General features: G+C 44.8%; 1 protein-coding gene across 1 annotated transcript; it reads right to left on the bottom strand.

Annotated features, from left to right (window-relative positions):
• Positions 1 to 676: 676 nt before the first annotated feature.
• On the bottom strand, positions 677 to 1,858 carry LOC138898933 (uncharacterized). The gene is made up of 3 exons (XM_070185042.1): positions 1,567 to 1,858; positions 1,190 to 1,414; positions 677 to 987 (listed from the first exon to the last, which is right to left on the bottom strand). Exons 1-3 carry the CDS (start codon positions 1,856 to 1,858, stop codon positions 677 to 679), a joined length of 828 nt encoding a protein of 275 aa, XP_070041143.1.

The following is a 1,858-nucleotide window of genomic DNA, read 5'->3' as shown; positions in this document are numbered from 1 at the left end:
CCAAGTCCAAAATCACTATACAGACTTACCGGAATAGTCAAAACACCGATCCGAGGTCGTTTTCGCAAAACGTTGACCGTGGTCAACTCAAATTATTTTTATAGCCAAAAATCATGTTTTCTTCAAATTTTCACATAAAAGCTTTTCCAAAAGTGACATGGACCATGCACGCGAACAAGAAACATCAAACGGAGATAACAGAGGTCTTGAAACACGGAAATAAGGGCTAATACTCAAAACGACCTATCAAGTCTTCCCATTCTCCACCTCTAAAAGAAACGTTTGTCCTCAAACGGACATAGAAAAGTACTTGGACTGGTGAAAAATTGGAGGTTATCTACTCCGCATATCGGACTCGGACTCCCACGTAGCTGCCTCGATCCACTGACCTCTCCATTGCTCTCTAACAGACGGGAAACTCTTACATCTCAACTTATGAACCTGTCGTGCTAGCATAGCCACTGATTCCTCCTCATAAGTCAAATCCTTATCTAATTGGACTGATCTAAAATCTAATACATGGGACAGATCACCGTGATACTTCCAGAGCATGGAAACATGGAACACCAGTGAACTGCTGATAAGCTAGGTGGCAATGCAAGCTTGTAGGCCGCCTCACCAACTCTCTCAAGGATCTCAAAGGGTCTGATATACCTAGGGCTCAACTTGCCCTTCTTCAGAACCTCATCACACCCTTGATGGGTGAAACCCAAAGCAAAACCTTCTCTCCAACCATGAATACAACATCACAAACTCTCTGATCGGCATAACTCTTCTGCCTAGACTGTGTTGTACAAAGCTGATCCTGAATCATCTTGACCTTTTCCAAGGCATCCCGAACCAAATCAGTACCTAACAATTGAGCCTCTCCTGGATCAAACCAACCAACTGGAGAACGACACCGCCTCCCACATAAGGCCTCATAAAGAGCATTTGAATACTCGATTGGTAGCTGTTGTTGTAGGCAAACTCTGCAAGTGGCAAGAACTGATCCCAAGAACCCCCAAATCCATAACATAGGCACGAAGCATATCCTCCAATATATAAATGGTGCACTCGGACTACCCGTCCGTTTGGGAGTGAAATGATGTACTCAACTCAACCTGTGTGCCTAGCTCACGCTGTACGGCCCTCCAAAAATGCGATGTGAACTGTGTGCCCCGATAAGAAATAATAGACATCGACACACCGTGAAGAAGAACAATCTCGCGGATATAGATCTTAGCTAGCCACTCTGAAGAATAGGTAGCTGCCACCGGAATGAAATGCGCCGATTTCGTCAACCTATCCACAATGACCCATACTGCGTCAAATTTCTTCAAAGTCCGTGGGAGCCCAACAACGAAATCCATGGAAATACACTCCCACTTCCACTCTGAAGCAAATCGCCAGGCTTCTAATGCTCGTACTTCACCTGCTGGCAGTTCAAACACCGAGCCACATACTCTACTATATCTTTCTTCATTCGTCTCCACCAATAATAATGCCTCAAATCTTGATACATCTTGGCGGCACCCGGATGAATGGAATACTTTGAACTGTGGGCCTCCTCGAGAATCAACTCACGAAGCCCATCTACATTAGGCACACAAATCTGACCCTGCATCCGCAACACCCCATCATTTCCAATAGAAACCTTCTTGTCATCACCCTGTTGCACTGTGTCCTTAAGGACAAGCAAATGGGGGTCTCCATACTGACCCTCTCTAATGTGCTCATACAAAGAAAATTGAGAAACTGTGAAAGCAAGAACCCGACTAGGCTCCGAAATATCTAACCTTATGAACTGATTAACCAAGTCCTGAACATCTGATGCTAGCGGTCTCTTACAAACTAGAATATACGCAAGGCTACCCAT

Source organism: Nicotiana tomentosiformis, chromosome 9 (assembly GCF_000390325.3).
Source record: "Nicotiana tomentosiformis chromosome 9, ASM39032v3, whole genome shotgun sequence".
Classification (NCBI taxonomy): Eukaryota; Viridiplantae; Streptophyta; class Magnoliopsida; order Solanales; family Solanaceae; genus Nicotiana; species Nicotiana tomentosiformis.
Note: the sequence above shows the minus strand (reverse complement) of the source record. Positions and strands in the feature narration are given on the sequence as shown.

Excerpts from the sequence above, each read along its gene's own strand:
- LOC138898933 (XM_070185042.1), bottom strand. The coding sequence starts at position 1,858 with ATGGGTAGCCTTGCGTATATTCTAGTTTGTAAGAGACCGCTAGCATCA. Across the intron at positions 1,415-1,566 it reads GCCTAATGTAGATGGGCTTC|GTGAAGTACGAGCATTAGAA; the intron begins GTGAGTTGATTC and ends AACTGCCAGCAG. Across the intron at positions 988-1,189 it reads CGAGATTGTTCTTCTTCACG|TTCTTGCCACTTGCAGAGTT; the intron begins GTGTGTCGATGT and ends TCTTGGGATCAG.